Source organism: Camelina sativa, chromosome 7, assembly GCF_000633955.1.
Source record: "Camelina sativa cultivar DH55 chromosome 7, Cs, whole genome shotgun sequence".
Classification (NCBI taxonomy): domain Eukaryota; kingdom Viridiplantae; phylum Streptophyta; class Magnoliopsida; order Brassicales; family Brassicaceae; genus Camelina; species Camelina sativa.
In genome coordinates this window covers 26,021,968-26,048,644 of record NC_025691.1, presented here as the reverse complement: position 1 = coordinate 26,048,644, position 26,677 = coordinate 26,021,968, and the positions used below count along the sequence as shown (strand labels likewise).

Here is a 26,677-nt window from a genome sequence, read left to right as displayed (position 1 = left end):
GGGGGGGGGGGGGGGGTGTACTATGGTCTATATCTTACGTGGGAGAGATGGATAACTCAAGTGGAGTTAGCAGTCGATTCAGAGTTCATGGTCGGTTTTCACACGAATGGGATCCTTGACAATCATCCCTTGTTCTTCCTAGTGGGATTGTGTTATAGCTTTCTTTCAAAGGACTGGTCAGTCTGGGTTACACATGTGTATAGAGAGGTTAATCGTCTTGATAACTATGCTAACTGACATTTCACTCATCCATTAGGCTTGCAGCTGTTTGATTCTTGTCTCAAGGATCTTCTTTCTGTTTTGATGGAGGATGCTAGAGAGGATGCCATCTCTGGATGGATTTGTTTGTAATTTTATGTTCTTTTTAATAAATAAGGGAGGTAGTGTCTCTCCTTTTCCCACCAAAAAAAAAAAAGTTTGAAGAATAACTAAGTTTATTATTTTCACATAATCATGTCGCTTTACCTCAATCATTCTATCCAACATTGCAGTATAATTTTGAATCTCTCGACAGTAGTTGTCTCAATAAAATATCACAACATTATAAAACATAAAATAAAATATGTATGTTTAAGATTTTAAAAAATAGAGCTTAAAAATATAAAAAAATTTGTTGAATAAAAAAGTACCAAAAAAATATTATCTCATTTGGGTTTGATGTTGCCTTGTATCATCTTGTACATTGATCTTATATTATACTAAAACGATGAGGTATGATCACTCTGGTGAGAAACTAAAGCTATTTATTGTATTGACTAAGTCAACATTTACAGTTTTCATTAAACTTCGAAACTAAGTTTTTTTTATATATGTTTAACAAAAAAAAAACAAATTTGGGATATAAATCACTCACCTCCTATAAAAAACGTTTATTAATAAACCACTAAAACGTTTTGTAGATAGTTTTACACAAAGAATACATTTCCATCAAGTTAATTCTATTAAAATTGGGTGAGAAAAATTTATCCCGCAGTGAATTTATTATTTTGTTCACACCAACAATATTTAAAATATTAGACATCAGATCAAACTGATTTACTTAATATTGTGTAAAGAAAATAATAGTACTTACATCCTAGTTTATCCACTTGTTTCGGATATTATTAAGACATTATTGACTGCTTATATAGACACAGACATGCGCTGGAGCACGATCATGATAGCTGTTCTTTCTCTAAAATCTAAAATTAGAAAGTATGGCACCAACATATAATATAATAACCCTGAAGAAGAGGAGGTTGACACAAGCCCAAGTTTTCTAATGAGAAAATTGTCAGCAATATTTTCCCACCAAGCTTCTCTCCGATCTAATAACGGCCATGAAGCCAATACGCCACAACTAGTCTTCATTACGTTCTGGCTTGTCCAAAACTATGGGGAGCCCGGGTGAAAGTATGGGAAAATCAGTGATGTTTAAAGTGCACATCTCTCTGGGAAATACCTCCGCCTCCAGCCGCACCTGTGAAATCACCAGCAATGTATCGTCGTGGGAGCTGCTCAGAGATACCAATAAGGAACCCACTGGTGAAGCAAGCGGCTTTGGCTTACCTACAGCCTACGTCAGGGAGGCCACCGAGGACAGTGGTGGATCAAGGTCTTGGTAAATTCAAAGAGGTTTGCTGCAGGGGGCAATGCGGGTGTCTCGAAGTGGCTCCACGGTACTAGTACAAATGAAGAAGATGATAGTGATCTATTGATGAGACGAACTACGATACGTGAAGGATGGTAGTTTTGGAAATGGTTTTTGGACATACGTCATGGGTTGTTATATTCTCTGCTCGTGTTAAATCACCAGAGAAGAGAGTGCTTACCTTTCGTAGTTTACTGGGAGGTGCTTCTACTCAAATACTCCTAGGATCATATACTCCTGATTTCCTTGGGTCACTGCAATTGCAATTAGCGTAAGATAAGTTACACTCAAAAAGATTTGTAGCCACCCATGTATTCATAGGCGACCAATAAATTATTAACTGAAGTCTACTGTGATCTACGATTAGGAGGCACATATTTCACTTTCAGAATACTGTTGAAATAATTAAGAGTCTCATAGGATAGTTATGTCTGCATATCAACTTACTGTATTAACATAAGTGGTATTATGCAAACTGGTGTAGCGTGCAACCAACAGCGGGGTTCAGAGATTTTCATCAGAACCAGGGCATCCACCAGATGTACATCTTCCCAAGATTCTCAAGTGAGACTGCATCAGCAATCAACCGGTGAGCCTGACCTTCTACCGGTAGTGGAACACCAACAACCACGCCCTGCAACCGGGCTTCAATGCTGCTTATGGCCCGCTATAATTGCAAAATCATGTGGTTGTCTCAAGCAATTAGAAAGAAAAAAAAGGGCAAAAGAACTGACACGAAAGAGAATCATTAGATGATTATGCAAACCTGAGCATGTGGGTTCTGAACTTCTACTCCGCTTGATTTGTGTGTTTTTGTCCACTCCACAAGAGGATCATGGATGAATGTCTCCAGTATGCTCATCAATGTCTCCCTATGTGTCCTCAACACTGTGAGAGTGATTTCACATACCCTCATGAAGATGCCCTCATATCCAGTGATGCCCAAACCATCGATCATGTTCTGTGGTTTGGAAAATAACAGTTCATTATTATGACAAACAAAAACAAAATACCAACAAAACACACACAAAACAATTTTGCAGTTTCTTGCCTGGGTCAATCTGAATGGCACCAACTCAGGCTTCTCCAGTTGTAAGCCTTTGTCAAATAAGCAACTGAAGTCTACATGAACACAATCACCTGAAGTAGAGTCAAAGAGGATATTTTCTCCATGACGGTCACCAAGTCCAACAATGTGCCCAACCATGGACCAAACTGCTGTGGTGTGAGCATAAGCTACACGTGACCTAAACCAAGCAGCTGGTTCAGAAAACGTCGTCAAGAACCATTTATGGAAAACCGGAGGGAACATAGGGAGGATCTTGGTCTTCAGCATTTCATACTCCTTTTTAACAGCGCATTGATCATATATTCTTTTAATTTGCGGATTTGTTTTCTGCCGGTCAAACTTTCCACAAGAAATGTATATATCTTGTAAAATATGGCGGAGTCCACGTGTATGTGGAACCCACTCCACCAGACCACAGTCTTCAGTCAGAGGAGCTACTGCAAAGGTGCGGATATATAGCTTCCTTCGCCTGCTTTCGGGATATTTGGATAGTAAGCGGTTTATCATCGCAGTAAATTCCATCATCCGAGCATCTTTCCTGAGATCATCCTTGGGCTTGCAGAGGAATGGATACTCAATACCATCATTTCCCAGCAGAATGATCTGAATACAGAATATAATCTATTGGTAAGGCATATTTTGTAGGACTGGTTCTCAAAGATAAAATGATTTTATGCTATGGTATAATGCCCATACTGGGAGATATATAAAAGAAGCTATAAGCAGAACGCAGTGCAGAGAATCTTATACTATGGATGACGCTTTCAATCTGAAAAAAGGAAAAGCATACCTTCTTTGGGCGCTGAAGGGATGAAAGTATCTCGGCTTCATCAGCTATACCAGAAATAGTTGGTAGATCTGAATCAGAAAATACACTGGCAGAGTGTCGTTCATTGTTGTTCATATCGAATGCTGGTAGGCTAATGGTAAGAGATTGTTGAATTGGCATGATGATATCCAGCGGCATCATTCTTTTCAAGGCACTGAATTCAGTCGCTATATTGATAACCTTGGATCTTGGTTGTCCTCCATGGAAGCACAGTTTAATGAAATGATCAGTCAAACTAGCAAACTGAATGAACAAATTGTGGCCTCTGTCACCTTGGTTAAAACCTTTTCGTGCACCTTGTATGATTTCTGCAGCTGCTTCCCTCCTAGCAGGAACAGTAGATTTTGAAACAGCTGCCATAATCCAGAGCCCTTGCTGAGGAAATTGATGTAGAACAGAGGTGATGATATTTTTAACCATGAGTACTGTATCCCCATTCTGGTGACAAATTCTAGAAACCAACTGAGGCAACACAGTTAACCACTGATAGGTTGGTAGATCCTTTAAGCAGCCTCTCATTAAACTCATTATCTGCGAAAATAATAAAACATATTATATATGCAATAAGAAGTATTAAATAGTGAACAGCCATGAGAAAGAGTCCACAATCACCACCTTCATATGAGTACTTTTCAATTCTTTATTTCCCGCTGAGCCACTTGTTTTATAGATAGTACCAAAGTCAAACCATAGTGTTAACAACCTCGGAAGTGCTTGAAAGAGATTCTTGTGCCCACTGTGAAGTGCCTTGGCATAGAAGTACATTCCCTTAAATAGGTAATCGCACCCTGCTTTCTCAGTGCTTAAGTTCGACGAGACAGATCCTTTTTTACTGCCTGCAGAGCTCAATAAAGAGCTCTCTTGTTGACACTTTCTTGCATCAACATATAGTTCATCATAATACTTAGCCAAATGGAAATATCCCTTCTCCCAGGGCAGCAAGTCCTTGACTTGGGTGTAAAGATTTAAAACATCTTTCTTTTGTTTCTGCCCACTGTGATGGATCCATTTGGAATACAAAAGAAGAGTCTTTGCAACATCTTTTTTTTCTTTGAAAGATTGTGTGTTACGAACTGTAGGCTCTTGATTCGGGGGAGCCATCAGTAAGCTTTTGATAGAAGAAATTACAGTTGAGTCAACAACTCCCTCATGCATATTCAGGAGAGACTGTTGTAGCTCTATAATGGCACTGTCAGAACGCCTAGTGATCCAAAGAAGTTTCGCCTTTTCCATGTGAACATTAGGTGCACCAGAAGCCTGAGCTTCCAAAATTGCCCTGTGAGCTGTCTCATAGTGTCCAGCTAAACGGCAAAGCTTTGCATATTGAAGCCAACAGTTCCCAACTTGAGAACCAAGCCCAGAGGCACCAAAGACGAGTCTTCGGAAAGCTAAGAGAGGTTCCCTTGTCCACAACGATGATTGTGTAAATCTGAGCCGGTTCTCCCAGTTATCTACTACTTTCGAAAACACCGGATCACTTGTACTAAATGACTTTTCCAGATATGAATCCCCATTAAGAACCCCCTGGAAGTCCTCTAGCTCCCTTAGCAAGTGAAGTTTGACAACAAAAGGATATGCTCGTGTATAGGAGTCCATGCCTGCAGCAGCTAGAGGAGCAATGAGAGCTTGTTTGGAAATTGCTATTCTCTCAGCTACAGAGTATTGATCTTTCTTCATCATTGCTTGGAGAATCTTTGCTACATCTCTGTCGAAGGAGGCATTACTGTCTGAGCTACTGAATAGTAAACCTTCTGCATCAGCTCCACCAAGATACTCATCCATCAATTCCCACTTTCCAAGTCTCCATGCAGCTTGTACACCTTGTGTGCACCACGTTTTCTTGTACTCAGGTACTCTGGAAATTAGTCCGTCAACATGAGTGACCATTGTCTGATGGTGGCACATGTTAAGCAAGCAATTAAGAACATCAGAATGTCTTTGAACTGATGTTGGTTCCATCTGAAGGGCTTGTTCACATGCAGTGAAAACTTCTGCCCAATTACCAGATTTCTTATTTATCAACAATTGGTCTTGCAAACTTAACGATTTGCTTAAACTTGCAAAGCCCGAAAGACCATCAGGCTCGTCAAGGCAGCTGTATATTCCCATCAGAGAAGAGACATCAGCATTTTCAAAGATGCCTGTCTTCTCTGCTGCGGGATTTAAGGAGCCTGACTTTCCACGTACATGGGATTCGAGGTACATCAATGACCTGGCATAAGCTTGGCACCTGAAAGAAGCCCTAGCAAGGGTCACCTTGGGAATAGCAAGCAAAAGCTCCAACACATATTTACATTGTACAAGAAGATGATCCTGTTCTGTTGTTAAGGTTGAAACCTGGTCTTTCAATTTGGGTGCTACTTGCCTACCACCTGATAACTGCATAGACGATGAGAGTGCTGCTCCCTGCTTCACGTCGTCAACCCATTGCCCAAGGTTATCAAGAAGCGTGAAAACAGCTTGAACACAAACTTCACTCTGACCAACACCAAAGCTGTTTATTGTCACTCCACTATTTTCTGATGCAGCAGCATCAAGAACAGAAAGGATCTCTTCTGAAATGCTAAGCCGTGCTGCCTCAGTCCCATGGCAAACAACATTCAGAACTAAGTATGGTAAGAGATACGTAGCTGTCTGCATATCGTGACGCACTATGCCACGGCAAGCAGCAAATATGCTTACACGGGATCCAGTTGCATGTGCTGTCAATTTCCTTATCCAGTAGGACAGCCACCTTCTGAATGACATAGAAGGCTGATAAATTGGTCCAGCTGATCCAGGGTCAGACACATTTGGAAGCTGAAACCTTGAAGTCAAGCAGGGAGCTATTAGTTCTTTAACATAGTTTGAGAAGCGATCCCATAGTTTTTTCCCCCTATCCTTCACTTCACTGTTACTTCCACATCTTCTAGAACCAGATACATTGACTTGTACACACTCCTGGGGGGTAAACAGAACAACATTCCCAGCTAATGATGGCTCACAACCAGCAATCTTTAGTAATTCCTGTATGGCAAGAGCAGCTGAGTCTTGTATGATTGTATCCTGTGCAGCTCTAAAAGCTCTTGCCAAGTGTTTATGAATGAGCTCAAAGATAAGATCATCATCTGAGCATTGGATTTTAAAACGACTGCATGAAGCAACTCTCACTTTGGCAGGGTCAATAGCACCTATTGCTCCAAGACAATCTGCACAGACTAACTTAAACCTCTGACCCACTGTAGTTCGAGATTCTTCTGCACATCCCTGTAGTAAAGATGTGATTAAGGAGTTCACGATTTCCATGTCTGAGACAAGTTCACCAGCAATTAGTGCAGCAACATCTTCATTTCTGTGATACAGCAATTTGCTTAGCTCACATGCCACCATGTATCTAACATTCAGGTTCTCATGTTTCATACCATTTACAATATCCCGGAACTGATCTTTCAGGCTCATTAATCCACGTGCTTCTTGTATAGCATTGTTCAATTCTCCTAAAGACGGTATGCTAGGTAAGAGGGGAAACTCACAAATGCGCTGCTTTAGTATATCTCTATTCTTCAAAACAAGTTCTTCAAGAATATTTACCACTTCCTCCAAATGAACATGAGGACCTTCCTTCTCTTTCTCCAAGAAGGGGATGAGTGCCGCAAATACCTGAGAAATCACATAATTTATGCTAGATGGCGATACAGCAGCCAACTTTCTTGCAAAAAAATGCAAGACCAAGAGACCCTCGCTCTGAAGTGCATCTTTGTCAATGGCATGCATAAGGAGAACCATAAGCTTAGGCACATATGTGCTGAGATAATGGCCCATCATCTCAATGAGCAGCTTAATACGCTTCAGCGCTTGTTTCTGAAGAAAAATGTCATCTGCATGGAGCATTTTTCTGTCAATACTGTTAAGGAGTCCAACAAAATGATTTTGTAAGAATCCAGGAAGATCTTCGGTATTTGTTAAAACTTTTGAGATCTTCTTTATTGCCTCAGGCAGTCTCTGTAGCCTGCAAAACAAAGTACTAAAATCAAACGTCACAGAAAGTAAAAAACAAACAAGCATCAAGACGTTCAGATATTTGTTTAAAATGATGAATGCATTTTCCTCTGGCGACTAAAAAAACAACCTCTAGCCATTTCTGTTGACATGTAAATTTAAGAAACTTTCATGCTACTTCCAACTAGCAATTTCTGCTCAAAAGTACGAATCTATGCGAGTATATACCGTCTATCTGTCTCAGGTATATCAGCAATGTCCACAAAGCATACTAGCTCATCTAAGAGTGCAGGCAACGCAGCAGCAAAAATTTCTTGGTTGTCAGAACCAATCTGTGAGTGATACAATTGCAAAACTGAGAGCAGATTCTTGTCCTCTTTTTGATTCAGAGCAAATGCAAGAACTCTGGGTAACCAAATAACTATTAGCGGTACCACGTCTGTGTCTAATAACCTTGCCAGTTCGTTCAAGGTATTGGCTGCATCAGCATTTTCCTGCCGGTATACCAAGAGCTTAGGAAGAACAACAGGGACCATTTTCCTCACAATTTCTTCAGTTTCAACACCTAAAACAGCCTCTGCGAATTCTCTTACCACATTTGGACGGCTGGTCAGCCTGGCAGATAGATTATCAAACAACTCATTTTGAATATGAGCAACTCTGGAAAGTAGGGTTGCAAATCCCCCTTTCACATGGATGTAGGATGACCGATTTATTAACCTTGAAGCATTTATTCGGATGATCAAGTTTGGATGATCAAGCTGATCAATCAGCAGGAAAAGACAAAACATGAAAAGCTCACTAGTAACATCAACAGCTACCATAACTTCAGCTGTCGTTTCCAGTAGAGTCTGGATGACAAGAAGTTCCTTCGCTGTTGCTAGAGAATGTTCAATCAAACTAAAAAACTTTTGTTCGCAACTTTTTTCCATAGCATCGTCACCATGAAACAAACAGCCCAAAATAGGATGCTGTACAAAGATACCAATCTGAGCACAGAATGCTTCCCTTACATCTGTATTAACATGAAGTAACAGATATTCAAGGCATTCTATCCATTGAGACCTTGTTCTGACCAGAATATCTGGGGGTGTGTGGCCAAGAATTCTCCTTATTACTTCTACGCAGGCTAGCTGAGTCTCTTCAGAAGACTCGTCATTGAGAAGATTAAAATATAATTGAAGGTTAAAGTAATCACGATGATGGTCCATTTCCAATTTCACCATCTCTGGAGGCTCTATGATTATGAAATGCTTCTCATCTTTGCTTTCGATAAATTTATCACACTTTGAACATTGGAACCCTTGAAGTAGACAATTCAGAGTCTCATCTTTCTTCAAATCTTCATGTAGGAATAAATGGCATGCAGTTTTCTCTGAGCGGGTTGTACTTGACCCATAAAGACAAGATAAGAAGCCAAGGGACTGAGGAATGGCCTTCTTAACCATCAATTGCTTTTCTTTCAACAAATCCCTATGAATAAAAGACAAAGGAACAGTTAAGCTATGTCTTTGAGAGTATCTTGAAAAGGACTAGTAAGCAAAAACAGCCATATGAACTTCGTTTATTATGTCGTTTTTATCTCATCTACTTACTCCAGTCTTGGGAATATATGAAGAAGGGCATCAAGACCAGAGAAAAGAACTTTGAGGGGCATAGAGATAACAGCAACAGCTCGCACTTGTTCAAAATCATCAGAAAGAGCCCGATTAAAAATATTAAAACCACTCCCATCTTGTAAACCAAGCTTTGTCCATATTCCCACAGATAAACACTTAGACTTTACTAGAGAGCTAGGCTTCTTAAACAGCATGCAGTGCGTCCATGGAAGCTTCAGCAGGAATTGTATGGCAACCAGATCATTCCCTTTACTTGTATATTCATACCTTGAATCCAAATCTGATTAAAGGGGAACACATTAACAGATGATAAATCCCAAACTGGTATAGAGCAAAAGATCAACACATTATTTAGCATGGAAAAACATGTCAAGACTTCATGGAAAAGGAGACTTACCAGGCACAAGCAGAATATTGTGAATTCCTTCCAAGTAAATTGAAATATCGAACATTATAGGATTTTCTTTCTCAACCTACATACATACCGTTTAAAATAAAAACAGGAATCGAAAATGCTAGTAAAAGAATCGGGACTGGGGTGTTCCTGGTTACCTGCTCAGTTATCCAGGGAATCCAGGCATACATCTGGTGAAACAAGCGATGAGTCATGTCAGTCCAGGGAGAGAAACAAAATGCATTGCTGAGCATGGTAAGTGCCACAATTGAAATTTCAGTCTGTAACAGACTAGGTCCAGCAGGTGGAGGCTTTAAAGATTCTACAGTTGAAATAAGCATCTCACGCAGACTAACAGCATCTTTTCCATCAGTCTCACTGGAAAATTCAGGATCCAAGTAAACCTCTCGTTGAATATCATCACCAACCTTCTGGCGCTTCCTTTTGTAAGCACGTCCATCCTTAATATGCCTTTTTTTTCCAACGTTAATTTCTAGGACAGGTGTATCACTTGCTGTTGATGTATGACTACCACATTTGGTTGTCTTACCTCGAACACAACCAGGTCCAAGAATTACAAGAACAGCTTTAAAACATTCTATCAATTGATAACAAGGTTTTGAAAGATGAAGCAACTCTGGAAGGCAATGTAGCTTCCATATACGAGGAGGACAAGATTTCACAATCCGTGCATATGCTCCGCACAGGGAAGCCTACATACATATATATCCCATGTGATTTCCCATAAAGTCGTTGAAAGAGTACCAGTGAAAATAAAATAAAAAATTGATCAGAAATTCATTGGAGTGGAACATGTGTATGGGAAGAAACAGATCCAAATATACCTTAAGCTCCTCACTGTTTGTTCTCTGTAAAGCATGAGGGAAGACCAACACTAAACTTTCTGCAGTTAGTTTGATAGCGACATCAGAACAGCTGGAATATAATGCCGTAAGGAAACGCCCAATAGTAGCATCGTAAATCGCATTTCTGTTACACAAACCCAGAACTTAAGTTCAAAGTGAAGGTAGATCTATATTCTGAAACTTCATCGGAGAAGATTAACTGAACCAGTGGGGAAAAGAGCAATTTAACAAATATTTTTTTTCCACACTCAAATGTGAGGAAGGTAAACAGAAACTTAAATTCACAATCATGTCAAAATAAAACAAAAGAGATGTGTTTTGATATGTGGGAACACACCTGTACACAGGAAGTCCTTCTTCATCTGCACTTAAAAGGAGGATGATTGACTGAATCAAGCCCACATGAGGGAGGATGTTGAAAGTAAGGATTGATCCGATAAGAGAAGCAAATTCAAAGCATGCCTTCCATATAAAATCAGATATCAGATTAATGTCCCAAAAATCATCCATCTCCAAAGAAAATTAAATGCACCAGTGACACTATCAATCGATCTGATAAACCAAATCACCAAGCTTATGAAGAAATAGTTACTCACCATCTGCAAATCTGCACCACCACCGCATACTAGAGAACAAGCAGCTTTGACAAATGATGTATGGATGAGACCGTGGACGTAGAGTGTCCCCTCAGTTAGGCATTTACAGATGAGCTTAAGGATACAAGTAGCAAAAGGTTGCCATCGTTTGGCTCCCAATAAGTTCAACACAAGGCCATCCCCATCTCTGGGCTTATTAGCATCTGGCAGATCACAGAGATGACAAGTATCACCCAAAATTCCAGAAAAGGACATACAGAAACACCTAAATGGAATGTGAGATTCACAGATTTCTGGTTCATTTGAGTGACGTGATGCAATAGGTTGCATATCTGGACACAGAAAAGGAACGTTAGTTCAGTATAAGTTAAAGAATTTTGGAACCATAGTACGTATAATTAACAGTCACGGAGTCAGTTTTACAAGAAACAATCTCCAATTATATAGTTTGGTCCTTCTAACATTATTTGCATCGAGCAAAATGATACTCGTGGTACATAAAGTTCTTATCAGTTGGATAACGCCACATCAATATCATAAACAAGGAAGAAAGTCCTAAATCTTAGTATCACCTTCAATGGCCTGCAAAGAGTCATGGAAGAACATCCGGTACGCCTTCCTTGAGTTGGAACGCAGCAACATTAAGAGAGAGCCAACAGTTTCAAGTAGTACTCCATGCGCAGGACTGCAATTGATTTACCAAAAGAAAGCATTAGAGGAAAACTCTTGAGGAGTGACACCCAGTTCAGGAGGAGATATGACCTAGATAGGAACCAATATTCTAGTGAAACAACTTACACAAAGTCTGGTTCAGCAAAGAAGGGGATAATACGAGCAATCACAGGGAGAATAGCCGCAGGGCTTCCGTGATAGAAAACTCCTGGAATGTTCCTTGCTGTATGACCAACAAGCTTCAGAACAGCCGTAACTTCCCTCCCGTTACCTGTCCACGCACACGCACCACGACAAGGAACTATGAAATTGCGTTTCTCAAAAGTAGCTAACTCGAGAGAAATTGGAACTCAATCGATAAAGTGGAGTCCAAAAAAAAAAAAAAAATTCAGATGTAGGAGGAGCACATGAAACCACCGTAAACATCCTAGGGTTAACCTAAACCAATTCCAGCAAAATCCAATCCAAGCTAAGAATTATGCAAGGGTACAGAAACAAGAGAGAGAGAGACAGTAATTAATTACCGAGAGAAGGAACAAGGTAGGTATTCAAAAGATTGGGGAAGACGGCCCGAAATCGAATCTCTAGAGCATCTTCTTCTCCGGAAGAGTTAGCCGGAGTGGAGGAGGATGCGGCGAGCCGTTCACGGAGTTCGTGAACCAAGCTGGAGAGATTATTGTCGTTGGCCATTTCAGAATCGCTGAACCTACGCTCGCTCCCGTCTCCTCCTTCTTTCCCCCTTCCCTCCCNTTTTTAAAAAAAAAAAAAAAAAAAAAAAAAAAAAGTGTCTCTTTCACTCTTGAAGTGTCCCCAAAAATCTGACGCACTTCCCCAAATCCTCCGTAAATCACTTAAGAACCTTCTTTTTCTGATAGAGTATTCCAATCTATAGGAGAGAGAACTTTGAGCTGGAAAAAAAAAAACGCTTTCCCTTTCTCTAGTCTCCATGAGGTTGTGGGACATAAAAATAGATCTTGATCAACTATGCTATGCGAATTCTGTTAATCTCTTGCTTTATCTTTATAGCTGAAAGTTATATTTAGCTATAAGACTAATGTTGTCAAAACTTATCTCTCTAAATCATTTTATTGCTATTAACGAATACAACTTTGATTGATGTAAGAGTGGAACACAGAGGTTTTACTGCATGGGGAGCCCATCCGTGTATATCCACTGGGCAGCTCAAGGAGGTATTTGATCCAGAACATTGAAAGGACATATGCTTACTTTCACCAGGTGAGATTAGTTTTTTCTGGCTCTCTGCTATCTTTTTTAACAAAGTGCCTTGATGACTAGAGTTCCTTACAGTTTTGTCCCTTGATTTACAGAGCGAAGACGGTTGATGGGGATTACACATTGAGAGAAAGAGCGTTTCAGATCGTACCAGCTGAAGCTTCTAAGGTATTCAAATTATGTTGTTTTAAGCACAACTAGTTTTGATTTTAGATACTAACTAACATCTATATATATATCTCATAGAGTTAGTATATTTGAGGCCGGGAACTGAATCAGACTTAATGTTAAAGAGTACCAATTTGCATGGTTTTTTTTGAATATATTAGTGATGTGCTTTTAGATTGGTGAGCACAAATATTGTAAAATCTTAGAGGGCAAAGTCGGCTCAATAAAAATTGCAATTCGCAAGGGTTTTTTGTATTATTATTACTGATCATCTTCTTGAGTTCCTTCACATGTAGTCAACGACAAAAACAAGGTAATAGCTGGTAAGGTACCCTACTTTCACGAGTACTTGTACATTTTTTCATAAAGTGTTACACATCTCATTAAATATTTTCAACAAAAGCGGATGAATTTTTACGTACAAATCAATTTCGTTTTCATACGTAATAGTAATACAGATATGAATTGTTTTTATTGTGAGGCGTGTCCAAATTGTTGGTGAGGATAACCAAAAAAGGTCCTAAACCTACTTCATTTTTTTCTGTCTATCTCCGTTTTCACGTAACCAACTTTGTTGTCTTCTCTTCTTTTAATTCAAATGTAGATGATGAGATAAAGAAAAGAACTTGCAACTTTTATGTTCAGAGAAAAACGATGGCTAATGCAAAGGAAACAACTTTTTACATAACAATCTCTGTGGTTGCTTTTGTCATTGGTAAAATCGTAATCGCTCTTCTTCTCTACAAGAGATGGAAAAGAAAAAGCACTGTTTATGAAAACGGATTCCCAGGTAAGCAATAATCAAAGCTTTTTTTTGTGTTAGCTGTGTGAAATTTTCACATCATGTCGTCTCTTTTTATGTTTTGATTCATGTTCTTATATATGATCTTGCAGTCAAAGGAGGAGGAAAAATGGTGATGTTCAAATCTCCATTACTCAACTCTGTTTCCTCCGACATGTTTATGAAGAAGACACATAAGCTAAGCAACAAAGACATTCTCGGTTCTGGAGGATTCGGAACTGTTTACAGATTAGTCATTGATGATTCAACAACTTTTGCTGTCAAGAGACTAAACAGAGGAACCTCTGAGAGAGACAGAGGGTTTCATAGAGAGTTAGAAGCAATGGCTGATATTAAACACAGGAACATTGTAACTCTCCATGGCTACTTCACTTCTCCACATTATAATCTTCTCATCTATGAGCTCATGCCTAATGGAAGCTTGGATTCTTTTCTACACGGTACCCCAAAAAAAAAAATTAACAGAGCATTCATTTAGCACAAAAACGTGTTTTTATCTAGTTTCTCCAACCGCAAGTTTTTTTTTTTATTCGCAGGAAAAAAATCAGGAGATAAAAAAGTTTTGGATTGGGAATCGAGGTACAAACTCGCGGTTGGAGCGGCTAGAGGGGTGTCTTACCTTCATCATGATTGCATCCCTCACATAATCCATAGAGACATCAAATCTAGTAACATACTTCTTGATCAGAACATGGAAGCTAGGGTTTCTGATTTTGGTTTAGCCACTTTGATGGAGCCGGACAAGACTCATGTTTCGACGTTTGTAGCTGGAACATTTGGATACTTAGCTCCTGGTTTGTACAACGAATTTTGCTTTATATACATATTCAAATTTCACATTCCACTACAATAGAGAAGGTAGATCGATTTTTAATTTTGTTCAATGTGTGTGTTTTAAAAAAACAGAGTATTTCGATACGGGTAAAGCGACAATGAAAGGAGATGTTTACAGTTTCGGGGTTGTTCTTTTGGAGCTTCTAACTGGAAGAAGACCAACAGATGATGAGTTTTTCGAAGAAGGAACAAAGCTTGTTACTTGGGTATCAGTTTATCTATCTCTTTTCCTTGTTCAAGTTATTATTACTCTGCTTTGGTTTTAAAACGTCGTCTGTAATTGTTTACTATTCAGGTAAAAGGAGTGGTAAGAGACCAAAGAGAAGAGGTGGTGATAGATAACCGGCTAAGAGGATCACCGGTACAAGAGTTGAACGATGTGTTTGGTATAGCGATGATGTGTCTTGAACCGGAACCGATCGTTAGACCGACTATGGCAGAGGTTGTCAAATTGCTCGAATACATCAAGCTTTCCAAACGTTCTTCCTTTTGATGCATGTCTCTTGTGTCAATATTGCTTGCTCGCATCAAAGCACGTGAGTAATGTTCTGTAAGAAAACTTAATTAGTTAATTTCTTGAAATAATCAAATAATTCAGTTCCAATATAAAGTTTGGCTGACGAAAAAAAGACTTCGAGATTCGCTTCCTTTGATAACTGAACTGGAAAGCTAAAACTATAGTTTAATATAGTATAGTATAGAAGTTTATTTCTCATCTCTTTTTTTGTTCATGGAATAAAGGATTATACACAAAAAGGCTTAATATCAACTATTCTTTTCATAAGATTCTCGTACAAAGTGGGCATTGGATCTAAACAATTCCCCTAATATACAGCTCAAGTCACGTTTTGATGTCTCGTTATTTGACGGTGAGATCCCAAATGTTCTCACTACACTAAACCTTATGAAACAATTAGCGGACTCTTTTTCTTTCTTTTTTTGACTTAGCAAAACGAAAAAATAATACAAAAGTGGAATACAATACAAACCCTAAATGACGCTCAGTTTTTTTTTCTGAAACGTTTTCATTATATAATACAAAAAGTGAATACCATGGTGAAATACGTTTTTAAAATCCTAAAACCGACGAAAAACAAAAATATTTTTCAGAAGCTTTAAGCATGCAGAAAACACAAGGTAAAACACTAAACCCAAAAGAAAAGCTCTCGATAACAGCTGACATCAGATTTTTAAGATTGAGTTTCAAACCAAAGTGTACGTTTATAAAACGACACTTTGGCTAAAACGGTTACTTTTCATTTAAGCAAATTGCTGGATTATTCACCTTAAAAGCATGTAAACATTAATTAATTTGTATTACATGTCAAAAACAATAGTTTGTTTTTTCTTTTTTTTAATAGTTTATTCTTATAAAAAGGAAAAAAAGTAATCACTGATTCACTTGCTCATCTTTTATATATATCACCAAAGATTGTACAAGAGTTCTAAGTACTCAAACAAAATTCCAACAATGGCTAAAGCATGGATGTGCATTTCTTTCCTCATCTTCCTCTACCTCTCCTCAGGTAAATTCACTAAAACCATATCCTAGTTTATTTACTTATAGAAATTTACATGAAATGCCACACAAATTTTTAACTTAAACCTTAAGATTCATCATGTTGAAGTAAAATAATTTTACTTAACAGTGGCATTTTGATGTTTTTTCTTTCTCACAGAAAGAAACTTCACCAAAGTCAACGCAGAGGTAAAATGCGTAGACCAACTATCAAATTAATGCAAATCTGGTTTCTTTTTACTTAGTGAGTTTAATTTGTTCTAAGTTGTTGTTATAGATGAAGACTTGGTGTGTGGCTAAACCTTCTTCAGATCAAGCAACACTTCTTGATAACATAAACTTCGCGTGCTCTCATGTCGACTGTCGCGTTCTCTCGAGTGGATGTCCATGTTACTCCCCTGGTAACCTCATCAACCATGCTTCAATCGCCATGAATCTTTATTACCAAGCTAATGGAAGAAACTACTGGAACTGCAATTTCAAAAACTCTGGACTCATCGTCATAACTAATCCTAGTAAGTTTACTCTTACTCTTCCTCTTCTTATATATAAAACAATTTTTTTTTTAACAAAAAAATTCAGATTAAAGTTTCATTTTTTCATTATATATGTAGGCTATGGAAACTGCTACTATCAATACACATGAGGAGAAAAAAAACATTTGTTAGAAGAAAACAGAGGAGGAGGAGCATGTTTATGGGTGTTTAATTCAAGTTTACAGAATTTGATTAATCAAATGGTAAATCGAATGTTTAAATCCTGAATCATTGCTTCTGTTACAATCAAATTTGATATCATAAAAACAAAAACAAAGTATCCATTACTTATCAAAATTTGATATCAATTCAGTATGCAATATCATAACCAAACCTAATTATATAAGTAAACATATTGTTTACAGTATAAGCTTCAATAATTGAATCATTCACCACAATTACAGTAGACAATTGGAAAATATACCCAAGAAAAGTAACGTACAATATTCTTTCTTTCTTTTTTGGCGTCAGAAAGTAACGCATTCTAAAGAAGAAAAAAAAAATCACGTATTCGACGATTAAACCATTGGATGAGTGACACGTGGTGAGATCACAGCCTCAGATTAGATAAGCGGAGACTAATCTAATCGTTTCCCTCTTCTCTCCCTTCCCCTTTGGTATTGAACGAAAACAGAACAACAACAACACACTCGTCACTTTCGCCCTCGGAGTGATCGATGATCTCAATCTCATGTGGGCTTGTCTCGTCCACCCAAGCAAATATTATAAATAAAAAATAAACTCGATCGGCTACAACTAAATCAACCACTTGATTTTTTGTATACCTTTTTTTTTTTTTAATTTGTTGTAATTTTTTCATACACCCAATCTCCCGTGTTGGAGAAAAAAAGGAGTTAGTTTTTTTCTTTAATTTGCTTTTAAAGGTTGAATCTTTTTACAGACCCCTTCTCTAGTTTCGTAACCTCCCCTTATTAGTTAGTTCTCAAGCTTACTGGGGTTTTTTTTTTTTGGTGAGAATGATGACGTCATCTCGAAACATTGATTTAGGTACGATGATGATGGCATGTGGTTGCGGCCGTCGTCAGTTTCTTCCTTTTGGCAAGACTGTTTGTAAGTTTGGTAGCAGCAGCAATAGAAGCAGCTACTATGGCGGTGGGAATCTTGTTGGGAGTTGCAAAGCCGTGCCGACAAAACCAAAGGAGATCTCTTTGCTCAATGGTATATGATTCTCTCTTTGTCTTAAAAACTTTTTTGGTTCCATGTGATTGGTTGCTTTAAGGTTGGATTTAGTTTGAGTTGTGTTCTTGTCCCTTATTCTGGTCTCAATTTCAAATCTTGAATTGGGTTTATTGCTATGAATTGATTGTCTCGTAGAAGTGTTCTGTAGATAGTTATAGATTTTTATTTAAGAATCTGTGGAGTTTTATGCTTATGCCTCGTGAGATCCTGTAGGTATTGGTCAAGCTCAAACAGTGACTTTTGATTTGAAGCCAGAACCAAAACAGCCAATTTCATTGACAAATCTGTTTGAGGTAGTAGCTGATGATCTGCAGACTTTGAATGACAATCTTTTATCGGTTAGTATCCATCACAAGAAACTCTTTTTTTTTTTGGCATTGTCTTCTTCTATTGCACTAGGGATCTAAACAGTATCCTTCTTTATTAGATTGTTGGTGCAGAAAACCCGGTTTTGATATCTGCGGCTGAGCAGATATTTGGAGCTGGTGGTAAAAGAATGAGACCAGGTTTAGTATTCCTTGTCTCACGTGCCACAGCAGAGTTGGCTGGCCTCAAGTAAGTAATCTCTAGAGTTTTTTCTTGTATTCATTTGATTCATCCCATCCTTTGCGTGAAATGATCATATTCAGATTGTGTCTTTGATGCAGGGAACTTACAACTGAACACCGGCGTTTGGGTGAGATCATTGAGATGATTCACACGGCAAGCTTGATACACGACGATGTGTTAGATGAGAGTGATATGCGTAGAGGTGAGTTTCATTCTTGGTTTATGATGATTCTATCTCTTAACTCTTGAAGATGTTTAGTTTGGTTTAAACTCTCTGTGTAATTGCAGGAAAGGAAACAGTTCACGAGCTTTTCGGTACAAGAGTAGCAGTGTTAGCTGGTGATTTCATGTTTGCTCAAGCATCATGGTACTTGGCAAATCTTGAGAATCTTGAAGTTATTAAGCTCATCAGTCAGGTACATGATTTATCTTTTATGAGGTTATGCTCTAAATCACATCTCACTGAATATAATGCCATGCCCCAAACTTATGCTTTCAGGTAATTAAAGACTTTGCAAGCGGAGAGATAAAACAGGCGTCGAGTTTATTTGACGTTGATACTAAGCTCGAAGACTACTTACTCAAGAGTTTTTACAAGACAGCATCTTTAGTGGCTGCAAGCACCAAAGGAGCTGCCATCTTCAGCAGAGTCGAGAACAATGTGACAGAGCAAATGTATGAGTTTGGGAAGAATCTCGGCCTCTCTTTCCAGGTAGTTGATGACATATTGGACTTCACTCAGTCTACAGAGCAGCTTGGGAAGCCAGCAGGGAGTGATTTGGCTAAAGGTAACTTAACCGCTCCTGTGATTTTTGCTCTGGAGAAGGAGCCAAGGCTGAGAGAGATCATTGAGTCTGAGTTTTGTGAGGTGGGTTCACTGGAAGAAGCTATTGGATTGGTGAGTGAAGGTGGGGGAATCAGGAGAGCACAAGAGTTGGCTAGGGAGAAAGCTGATGACGCGATAAAGAATCTGCAGTGCCTGCCTCCAAGTGGCTTTAGGTCAGCTCTAGAACAAATGGTGATGTATAATCTCGAAAGAATTGATTAGCTTTTCCAAAAGAAGTTAGAAAGATTGAGAGACATGCTTATTATAGACTTATAGTAGTACAGTAAAACACACACAAATGATGATTTGGCTGCCATATACAGAGAGTGTAACGTGGTGAAAATCGTTGATGTTTCTATATGTAGCAAAATTGACCATTACATTATTCATCTTGAACACTCCTATTCATCTTTACAATTTCAATTTTACTCATTCAATTAATAATTGCGCCTTAAAAAAAAAATGGAAATCCTAATTTGTTGTGCCTTTAAACAAAAAGAAATAGAAGTCCTAATTTGTTTCTGGTATATAAATTTTGCTGACGCAAATCTTTGCTAAACTTGACAAAAACATTTATCGAAATCCATTTTCAATCCCTCAAAGCATTTCATAATAGTCTTTGCCAAATTAGAGGTCAAACTTGTTCTAAGTTTAACTAGTCAAATGTATTATTAATAACTTGTAATCTATTCTTATCATCTCATTGCACAAAAATCTATCTAGATATAAATACTCTCCATTACACAAGACATTCCAATTAGTAATCTAAACAAAACCAGAATATATTCATTTAAATATTATATTCAATCATGGAAACCGGTTTCAGCATTTTAAAGCTATCTGTTTGCCTCGGCCTAGTCGTGGTTGTATCATGTGCCCAGGCTCCCGCACCATGGAATCCATCTAATGGGATGCGTCCGGGAACATGTGACCACTACGAGTGCCCCACCTATAAATTGGTAGAGGCAGGATACGCCTATGAGATCCGCATGTATGACACTGCGGTATGGATGTCCACTAGTCCTATCTCTGCAAAATCCATGACTCAAGCCACCAAAACCGGTTTCCAACGGTAACTTATCAATCTAATATAATCTTTGTGACTTTGTTATATATAGGTGTCTCTAATCTAATCTGATTTAAGTTACTCCACAATATTAGAAAAGAAACAAACCTAAAATTGAATAATTAACCGAATAAGATTTATTTTTTTTCGGGTTTCTACATATCATAAACAGAATGCGAGTAATTTTTGTAAACTACTAGTGAAACCGAAACTGATTTTGTTTTGGTGTTGCAGATTATTTAGTTACATACAAGGTCAAAACAAGGACAAGGTGAAGATGAACATGACATCTCCGGTGATCACACAAGCAACACCAGGACAATCAGTCTAAACAGTCTCCTTCTACATTCCTAAAAAGAACCAACAGAACCCACCTCAGGCCGATGACCTCCACGTGCAAACATGGAAACCAACCTACGTAGCCGTAAGGCAGTTAGGTGGGTACGTGTCTGACAATGTAGCCAAGGTAGAAGCTGCGGCTCTAATGGATAGTCTCAAGGGCACTCAATGGGTTTTGCCTATCGAGAAGAGCAAAGGAAAGTCACCGGCGTATTTGGTGGCTGATTATAACCCGCCGTCCCAAACCACAGCTAGGGTTAATGAGATCTTGGTTCCGTTTACTATGTAAATGAATAAATCATGTTACATCCTCACAATCGGATTAGAAGAGGTGGTTTAGAACCGAGACTGTAATAGCAGCCTCTGGTTTAACCCGTTTCATAAATATTTCTGGTTATTTATTAATATTGTTCTTTTGGTTTTCATTTTCTCCCTACCAAAGAATATTAGTAATTAAAGGTGGGAAAAAAAATGTAACCAAAAAGCTTATAATGGAAACTAAAATGAAATTTTCACAAATTAACTAAATTGTAATGGTTATACTTTAGTTTCAGTTTCTAAAAAAAAATATGATCGTAACCATGAAAAAAAATATCGGAAAATATAAACTAAATGGCTAATTTAATTCATGCCACTTTTGGTGTTTTTAATGCAATTTGTTTTCTGTCGGCAAAAATGTTGTATTAAATCATGTGTTTATAATGCAACTTAATCCTATCCTAAGATGAACCACAAACCCAAACCTTATCTGTTACATTTTTTTTTTTTTGATTAAGTGTATAAAACCTTTATTCTGTAACGTTGCATGGCCGTAAGTCCGTAACAAAGAAAGGATTTGCCATGGAAGCAGCTTTGAGCATCTTTAAGCTCTCGTTCCTCTTAAGCCTTCTCTCCGGCGGTTCAGACTTTATCGACTCGCGTTCCCAACCCGGACAAGTTGGGACGATCCCGCCGTCGTGCATCCGAGTAGAGTGTCCGAGTTACGAGTTGGTCTACGCCGGTAATGGCTACGAGATTCACCGCTACAACGCCACTGTTTGGATTTCTACCGAACCAATTCAGGGTTCCTCTCTTAACGAGGCTTCAGGAACCGGTTGGAACGAGTATGTTCTTCATTTTAGTTCCTAAATTAATCATTTTAATTCCTAATATTAATCGGAATTCAAAACGCGTTGCTTTGATCTCTTGTGTATGCAGATTGTCAGATTACATGAGCGGGAATAACGAGTATCACCAGAGGATAGAGAGGATACTTCCTTATATCACCAGAGGATAGAGAGGATACTTCCTTATATCACACAAGTCTCTCAGAACTTGAGTACCTTCATGGTCTCTTTCTTCGTTCCCAAGGAATACCAACCTGATCCACCACCTCCGGTGAACAATCTCCACGTACAGAGATGGGATCCGACGTATGCGGCGGTGAAGCAATTTGGTGGATACGTGGCGGATCACACTATTGGAAATAAAGTGGCGGAGCTGGAGGCGAGCCTACAAGGTACCGTATGGGCCAAGGCAATAGAGAAAAGCAGAGAAACCGGATCGAACTGGGCCTACACGGTAGCGCAATTTAGCTGGCCGTTCCAGTGGGATCGTCGGGTCAATGAGATTTGGTTTCCGTTTGAAATGGACGATGAAGAAATTGTCAATATCGTTACTCAGTGAAAAAACTTATATCTTTGCTATTATTCGTCGGTCAAGTTTGAGTTCTTCTCTCTTGCCTTTTTTTTTTTTTTCCCTCTAACTCAACCTATCCCGGTTTACTAAAATTAAACCAGTAAATTTAATGAACCGGATAAAATTGAACCAACAGCATCAATATCACAAACAAGACTCGAGTCCACCGTCTTCGCGGCCTCGTTCTTGAAAGCATATTTGTCTTGTGGAACTGAAAGCTTGGGACTTACCCTCTGCCATTTACTGGGTATTATCTCTGTGTCTCTGTGTCTCTCTCTGTAGTGGGAGCTATTTGGTAATCTATGTATGTTTTGAGATTTGTCTGCTTTCGTGCAAAGTGTTGGAATTCAATCTTTGATTAGTAAGAAAGGTGAAGAAGATAAAAGATACAGTATAATAAAAGAAAGAAGCTATAGCGTGGGAAGAGGAGAAGCGTCCAGATCGTAAAGGAGGAAGCAGATGACGTGTTTTTTTTTTTGGTGTGTTAAATTGAGAAGGGCTTTGGGCCATAAATCATATTTGGCCCCAAAAATGTTAATGGGTTTGTTAAGGTTACATATAATGAATTTTACCCAAAAGAGATTATTAAGCTAAAAGACAATGGCTAAACCTAATAAAATACGACAAAATTGGAGTCGTATTATCCAAGATAGCTTGTCGAGTTTTAGGGTATTCGAAACTTGAGTATCTTGCACAAGATTCAGTGGAGTCGTCATCAAAGGGCTATGATTGGAGAGAAAGAAATTTGCAGTACTTGTTATTCTTGCGGAAAGCTTGGACACCTGAAGAAAGATTGTAAGAGCATACGAGATCAAGATAGGCAGATACAACAACCTATTGAACAAGAGGTTGTTAGCAATATTCTCCCAGACGAGCTTCTTTGTCATGTCTCACAACCTATTGATGAAGATTGTAAGAACAGACGAGATCATCAGGATTGTCTTAGCATTCTCCCTGACGAGCTTCTTTGTCATGTCTTGTCCTTCCTTACCACAAAGGAGGCTGCCTTGACATCAGTAATCTCCAAGAGGTGGCGCAATCTGTTTGCATTTGTCCCTAACCTTGACATTGATGACTCTGCCTTTCTTCATCCCGGTAAGCGTCATTCTGACATAACTCGACGGAGGTTCCAGAATTTTGTTAATAGAGTATTGGCTCTGCAGGGTAAAACTCCCATTAAGAAATTCTCCCTCAAATGTACCGATGTTTATACAAAATATTTAGTGGATGCTTGGATGAGTAATGTGTTAGCCCGTGGTGTTTCCGAACTTGATCTAAAAATCAGTTTGCATTTGTACGATGAGTATCTGCTATCTTCAAAAATTTTCCAGAGCAACAGTCTAGTTAAGCTGAAATTAGACGGTTTTTATATTGATGGGTTGCCTGGAGGCATATTCTTACCAATGCCTAAGCTGGAGGAATTAGTCCTGGTTGATATAATCTCGAGAAAGGAGGATATCAACGTATCTAATGCAAGCCTCAAGAGCCTAACAATCGATACCAGTTTTCGTTCTGGCCCTTATTCATTTGATACACCTAGTCTTATTTACTTCTCTTACACTGGTTTTGTTCCCAATGACTACACCCTAGTTAAAATGGAAAACTTATCTGAAGCCCAAATCAGACTTTTTGCAACTCGTTATGAAGTTATGGAAGCAAGAGCAGCGCCAAACAATGATCATTTACCTATTATCGAGGGTTTTTTTATCCCGATTTACAAATTTGGGGAAGCTGATGAATGCCATACGAAATGTTCGGTATCTGGACTTGTCTGGCGAGACTCTCGAGGTCAGTTCTTCTTATTTGCTCTCTCTTGTAATATCTTTTCTGTCTACGTTCATGTACCATGGCGGTCATGGTTGTTTTTAAAGGTCTTGTTTTCAAACATTTAACTGCAAAATCTCTAATTGTGGCTTTTCTTGTTTATCAGGTGCTTTCTCTATGCTGTGAATCAATAATGCCAATTTTCAACAACCTCAAATCGTTAACTATTAAGCGTGACGCAAGTCGAGGATGGCAAGCATTGCCAGTTCTTATAAGTAACTGTCCGCATTTAGAAACTCTAGTCATTGAGGTACAAAAACAACTCATTTTCGAACGTGTACAAACAATAAGAGGTCATACTTTGAATCTCTAAATTCTCTCCTTTATGCTTCCAGGGTCTCTTGCACCAAGTTACATATAAATGCGGGGATGCTTGTGACTGCGTTTCTCGAGAGGATAAGGGTCAGTCACTCACATCTTGTCCAGTAAAAGTGTTACAGATCAAAGCGTTTCAAGGAAGAGTCAACGAGATGCACATGATAAAGCATTTCTTGGACTATTTTCCGTGTTTGAAAGAGGTAAAGATCTTTATGGAAGGGAATGGTCCTACACAGCTCAGAGACCCCGAAGCGTTCGAAGTCATCATTGAGAAGATGGAACTCTACAACAAGTTATACAGTTGCAATGTCCAGCTCCTAGTGAGTGGTAACTTGTATAAGAAATAAAGTGGACTGGACTCCACCATGAAGCCTCTAAATACAAAAGTTGATCAAAAGCAGCTCCGAGTAGGTTTATGGGATCTAAAAGCTTGGATTCAAGGGACTTGTCGGTTTCATTTCGTTTCCCGGTTGCGGTTGGTAATGCCTTTCAGAATCTTCTTTTCTGTCATAATCACGATGATTCAACCTGAGAAACATACAATTCAAGAATGTTGAAAATTTTGTATCTGAAATTAAGAATTGGAAGTTGGTAGGAAAAAAAAATATAGTTGTTTCAACCTCATGTATAACAACATATAAGCTCCTTCGGACATCACTTGGCTCATATGCACTCGATGGAAATGCGAATTTGTTTAACCAAAAGTAAAAGTTTTTTAAGGATTGGTCCACAAAATATTTCATAAACAATTATAACAAATACAAAAAAAATAAATTGTTTTGCACATACATTTATTCCTTCTATATATATATAGGATTAACTAAAAAAAAACTTAATTTCAGGGTTTTTTGGTGTCAAAATTTGTTTTGATTTCTTGTAGGTTCTAAAGATCTTTTAAGGATGTCTATATAAATAATCAAGTTCTAAAAATATTTGATGTTAACATGAGAATGAGAGAGTAAAGACTGTAAGATTTTCTGTTTTGTTATAAAGAGACAGATATCCCACAGAGTTTTTCAAAATTTGGTGAGAAATGTCATAATGCAAAAAGGTTTGAAAATGACACTTCAATAAAACATATATATATATATATATATTTCACACACACATGCACTCTTATAATTATCTTCTTCTTTTGCAAACGCTAATAAGATAGATTTAAGAATAATTAAGACTTCAACGCTGTGTTATACTATTACGCAAAACTAAAGTTTCATTTAGTGAAAACTCTCTGTCTATATATTTCAATTTCTATACTATAATAGATCGTGTTCTTTTCAGCATTTACGGATCGTTAATAAAATTTAATTTCTTAAATTTCTTTAGTTATAATTCACACTTTTTAAGAACAAATTAAAAAAAAAAAAAAAGCTGTAGGAATATAGGGACGTGGCATGTAGACAATCTCCACGTGTCTCAAAGCCAGTTGATAAGAAACATGTCTGAATGTGGGATCCTTTTCTTTTGTACCATTCTTCTTTATTTTTGTAAAACATCTCTCTGTTCTCTCCACCGTTGGATCTAATATGATCAAGACCTTTGACGATTTCGGAAAAAAAACTTGGTGCGACCCGTTTCTTTCTAAAAACAAAAATCACATACAATGTTATAAACTAAATTAGGTTGTGATCGTTTGTGTTGCCAATTGATAGTATTTTTGTGGTTGGGCCATGTTTTAGTCATGTATCCCAATTTTTGACATTGAAGTTTTTTCTCTTCTATATATTGTGATGCTTATTTATCTATTTATTTGAAAGGAAAATAGAGGGCTCTTCTTGAAACACAAAAATATAAATATTTAAGAAAAGTATACCAATGAAAGTTTTAAAACAAGAATCATAAATCAAACTGAGGAACAGAACAATTGATTATATATAAGAACAACCCGTTATTCTTATCGTATTAAGATAAACGAAGAAACGTTAATTATAACATCTATATAGCCAAATATCCCCAACATAGGTGATAGGCCCCGTCGTTCTGCAATGCTATGTTAAGGGTTCGTGCTTCATTCCAAATCGTTGGAGTACGTTGCAGTGTTTTTTTTCTTCTTTCTATTTAACAACCGCTGTAGGGTTTTTTTTTTTTTTTTAACACTTAATATTTAGATTAATGGGAATAGTTGTTTACAGA

General features: G+C 38.0%; 6 protein-coding genes, 1 long non-coding RNA gene and 1 pseudogene across 9 annotated transcripts; 7 read left to right on the top strand and 1 right to left on the bottom strand.

The window, feature by feature from the left end:
* LOC104702638 lies at positions 9–470 on the top strand. The gene is made up of 2 exons (XR_754064.2): positions 9–176; positions 257–470. It is a non-coding gene; the product is annotated as an uncharacterized LOC104702638 (long non-coding RNA).
* LOC104702637 (serine/threonine-protein kinase ATR) lies at positions 1,023–12,409 on the bottom strand. Of its 2 annotated transcripts, XM_010418533.2 has the most exons (18): positions 12,178–12,409; positions 11,780–11,924; positions 11,554–11,666; positions 10,982–11,313; positions 10,723–10,847; positions 10,365–10,509; positions 9,678–10,232; positions 9,523–9,598; positions 9,102–9,405; positions 7,735–8,979; positions 4,144–7,516; positions 3,490–4,059; positions 2,682–3,302; positions 2,397–2,591; positions 2,078–2,297; positions 1,812–1,884; positions 1,549–1,661; positions 1,023–1,459 (listed from the first exon to the last, which is right to left on the bottom strand). In XM_010418533.2, exons 1-15 carry the CDS (start codon positions 12,341–12,343, stop codon positions 2,148–2,150), a joined length of 8,115 nt encoding a protein of 2,704 aa, XP_010416835.1. In that variant the 5' UTR covers positions 12,344–12,409; the 3' UTR covers positions 1,023–1,459; positions 1,549–1,661; positions 1,812–1,884; positions 2,078–2,147. The 2 variants fall into 2 exon arrangements, with proteins under 2 accessions (XP_010416835.1, XP_010416834.1); XM_010418532.2 differs by having other exon boundaries at positions 1,023–1,661.
* On the top strand, positions 12,561–15,294 carry LOC104702636 (receptor-like serine/threonine-protein kinase At1g78530). The gene is made up of 7 exons (XM_010418530.1): positions 12,561–12,889; positions 12,982–13,054; positions 13,659–13,844; positions 13,949–14,296; positions 14,393–14,650; positions 14,763–14,896; positions 14,986–15,294. Exons 3-7 carry the CDS (start codon positions 13,709–13,711, stop codon positions 15,181–15,183), a joined length of 1,074 nt encoding a protein of 357 aa, XP_010416832.1. The 5' UTR covers positions 12,561–12,889; positions 12,982–13,054; positions 13,659–13,708; the 3' UTR covers positions 15,184–15,294.
* On the top strand, positions 16,088–16,857 carry LOC104702635 (glucan endo-1,3-beta-glucosidase-like). The gene is made up of 4 exons (XM_010418528.2): positions 16,088–16,216; positions 16,370–16,398; positions 16,487–16,724; positions 16,824–16,857. The coding sequence occupies exons 1-4, from the start codon at positions 16,162–16,164 to the stop codon at positions 16,853–16,855; spliced, it is 354 nt and encodes a 117-aa protein (XP_010416830.1). The 5' UTR covers positions 16,088–16,161; the 3' UTR covers positions 16,856–16,857.
* On the top strand, positions 17,364–19,711 carry LOC104702634 (solanesyl diphosphate synthase 1). 2 transcript variants are annotated; one of them, XM_010418526.2, is made up of 7 exons: positions 17,365–17,629; positions 17,754–17,924; positions 18,159–18,283; positions 18,373–18,500; positions 18,593–18,696; positions 18,783–18,910; positions 18,994–19,711. In XM_010418526.2, the coding sequence occupies exons 2-7, from the start codon at positions 17,759–17,761 to the stop codon at positions 19,540–19,542; spliced, it is 1,200 nt and encodes a 399-aa protein (XP_010416828.1). In that variant the 5' UTR covers positions 17,365–17,629; positions 17,754–17,758; the 3' UTR covers positions 19,543–19,711. The 2 variants fall into 2 exon arrangements, with proteins under 2 accessions (XP_010416827.1, XP_010416828.1); XM_010418525.2 differs by having other exon boundaries at positions 17,364–17,924.
* Positions 20,095–21,183, top strand: LOC104702633 (annotated as a pseudogene).
* LOC104702632 (heme-binding protein 2) lies at positions 21,493–22,437 on the top strand. The gene is made up of 3 exons (XM_010418524.2): positions 21,493–21,828; positions 21,923–21,952; positions 21,985–22,437. Exons 1-3 carry the CDS (start codon positions 21,566–21,568, stop codon positions 22,388–22,390), a joined length of 699 nt encoding a protein of 232 aa, XP_010416826.1. The 5' UTR covers positions 21,493–21,565; the 3' UTR covers positions 22,391–22,437.
* On the top strand, positions 23,128–24,891 carry LOC104704948 (putative F-box/LRR-repeat protein At5g38386). The gene is made up of 4 exons (XM_019227150.1): positions 23,128–24,057; positions 24,134–24,190; positions 24,333–24,476; positions 24,562–24,891. The coding sequence occupies exons 1-4, from the start codon at positions 23,128–23,130 to the stop codon at positions 24,889–24,891; spliced, it is 1,461 nt and encodes a 486-aa protein (XP_019082695.1).